Consider the following 2,807-nt stretch of genomic DNA (forward strand, 5'->3'; position numbering starts at 1 on the left):
TGCAGTGGTTCACTTCATTCTGTTTGTGTTGTTTCTGTAACAATAGTGCTGCACCAATTGACGTCAGACCCCACGGTGTTGTTGTTGTTGCAGTATACACGCTGCTAATGCTGTGCTCTGCTTTTTGTCTTGTTTTCTTGTGTGCTAGTGCGTGTGTGTTGTGGTGTGTGTTGATCGCTGTGCTGCAGGCCTGCGTTGTGTGAGTGGTTTACTGTGTTCCCTCATTGGGTTGTGTTTGATTGCTGTTGTGATGTGTACTCTCTCTCTCTCTGTGGTGCTGCTGTGCCCTCCGTCTGCCTTGTGTGTTAAATGTGCGTTTCTTCCTCTTTCTCTTCTTCCTTGTTACCACAGACCCAAGCAACCCACAGTGACAATCATGACAACGATGTTCATCCAACTGCGCCGTGTGGTGTACCTGTTGGTACTTCTGCAGTGCTGCGTGTGTGTGGTGAATGCGACAAGTGTAAGTGGTGGTTTGTCGCCAAAGAACGTTTCTACTGATTCAAAGGTTGATATCTTAACTGCAAACGTGTTGGCGTTATCAAAGGAAGCATCGCAAACTGTTAATGCGGCAAAAAATGCGCAGAAAGAATGTAGGGCAGCCGTGAAAGGTGCTGCGGATTCTGTGAAAGAGTGCGTTGACTTCTTGAATGAGATTGAAGGATATTTAAAGAATGTTACTGAAGCAATTAAGTACGTGAATAATGTGAGTGACGATATTATTATGAAGCCTTCGCATGCTGCCACATCAGCAGCTGCGAAGGCGAGGAGCGAAGCTGCGAAGACTCATAAAGTAGCAACTGACTCGATAGATGCGGCGCGAAAGCTGAGGGAGAAGGCTGCTGAACTTCAGAAACTGGTGGATGAATACTCGAATTCATTGGACGTCAGTTCTCCTACATCACCAGGTTTCTTCTCGTCTTATGAGAGAATAAGATTGGGATATTCTACTGCAGAAACAGCAGTACAAACTGCAATGAATTTAGAGTCGGTTGCCAAAGCAACCAAAGAGGTGGCAGTTGAGGCAGATAATCAGAGTGAGGAAGCAATAAAAGCGGTGCAACGTCTGGATACGGTGGTTAACGCGTTAAGGTCAGTAGTGGCAGAAGGAAAGAAAGCTTTAGCAGAAGAACAGCTACAAAGAAGTATGGAACCAGTGACCTCAAAAGAACTTCAGTTGAAGGAAGAAACAAAAGGAGGTGAAAACGCCATGCGTAAAACGATAAGCAATAAACTGGAAACTAAGTTGATACCACATGTACAGCAAGAACAACCAAAAGTAAGAGCGCAACAAGTGAGGGAAAAGGAAGAACTCAAATCAATTCATTCTGAGAATGGTGAGAATAAAGTGACGAATAGAGCAAGCGAGACTGGGGAAAATGAGCCACCAATGCAGTCTTCCATTAAGGAAAAAGTAAAAAATATCGAATCCAAGATAACTAGAACCAATATGGGGGAAAACAACACGAGGTACCTTACTACAAAAAGCCAACTAGTTCAGGGAGAGAAAGTCAGACAAAATAACAAGAAAAACACTAATAGAAAAGAAGTAAAAACGGAGAACAACAGCAACAAAGAAAGCTTAGAGAATCAAGAGACAAAAACGAATACTCAGAAACTAAATCAAATACCTACTGCCTCAACGGCCAATGAGCAGATAAGATCACAAAAAATGTCATACGGTTCTCTTTCCACCGGTTCCATCCCTTTGGATGCTCTAGGGTCAAACGACAACAGCAACAGTCCTGCATTGCTGCACGGTCCCTTACTGCTGCTTCTGCTGTGTGTGCTGGGCGGCGCTCTCGTGTGCTGATCGGTGTTCCCATGGCACAACTGCATTGTTAACCTTTGTTTGAGTGGACATGGGCGTATTGTAAGGGCACTGTTCTTTTTATTTGGATTTTGGTGTTTCCTTTTTTCTCTTGCAGCACGATAAATCTCTTGTTTGCATTTTATGGTGGACAAATCTATTGGGCTACTATGACACTCAACACATGACAAACCATCAGTTTGTGAGGAGAGTGTCCTCTTTGTTTGTTCGCATTATTATCTGGGAACTGCTGTGCCGCCGTTCACTGTGCCTACCTGGTGATGTGTGTGTGTGTGTTCCGTGATATTACTAACTATTGCATTCACCCATGGGAATGGGATACAAACCCAATAATATATTGTAATTACTGTGACTGAAATGTGAAGAATGGCAGGAGGTTCAAGACACACAAACACGCACACCACCAACCCTCCTTCTCTTTGTGTGTGTGTGGACTGTCATCATGTGTGCATCATTCCCACTGCTCGTCCTGTACGAAAGACACACACACTGCAGTGAATTGTGTTGGTTGCCTCGTTGACACGTTCACATGGTGATCACGGCTTTTTTCTTGTTTGTCTTCATTCTTTTGTTTTTCCCTTGTGTTTTTTCATTATAATTACATTGCACGTTATGTGCAGCTGTGTGTTTCTTATTTTTGCTTTTCCGATACACCTTGTGTATCTTGTGTGTTCATTTTTATGGAATAATTCTTTTTTTCATTATATACAAACTGCTGCAGGGACATCAAGAATAAAGATATGGGTACGGCACGTTCGATACACAATGATTTTCCGTTGTTAACCTTGGGGTGGATTGGACTGTGTCCAGGCATCGCAGCCACAGTAAGTAATGAATTTCTTTTTTTTCTTTCTTTTGCTCTATTATTGTGTCTGCCTCACGCGGGGAGGGACTGAGACTGGTCCGCTTCGGCTTCACGTAATGGGTCTGTTTTTTTTTTTCTTTTTGTTTTTTTTTTGGTTGTGTTGATGTGCTG

The 2,807-nt window shown here is 43.1% G+C and overlaps 1 protein-coding gene across 1 annotated transcript; it reads left to right on the forward strand.

The window, feature by feature from the left end:
- Window positions 1-376: 376 nt before the first annotated feature.
- TM35_000831000 (uncharacterized protein) lies at window positions 377-1,813 on the forward strand (the record flags this gene model as incomplete). The annotated part of the gene is made up of 1 exon (XM_029031399.1): window positions 377-1,813. One exon carries the CDS (start codon window positions 377-379, stop codon window positions 1,811-1,813), a length of 1,437 nt encoding a protein of 478 aa, XP_028877297.1.
- Window positions 1,814-2,807: the final 994 nt, after the last annotated feature.

The sequence above is a fragment of the Trypanosoma theileri genome, assembly GCF_002087225.1.
Source record: "Trypanosoma theileri isolate Edinburgh chromosome Unknown TM35_Tth_83_V1, whole genome shotgun sequence".
NCBI lineage: Eukaryota > Euglenozoa > Kinetoplastea > Trypanosomatida > Trypanosomatidae > Trypanosoma > Trypanosoma theileri.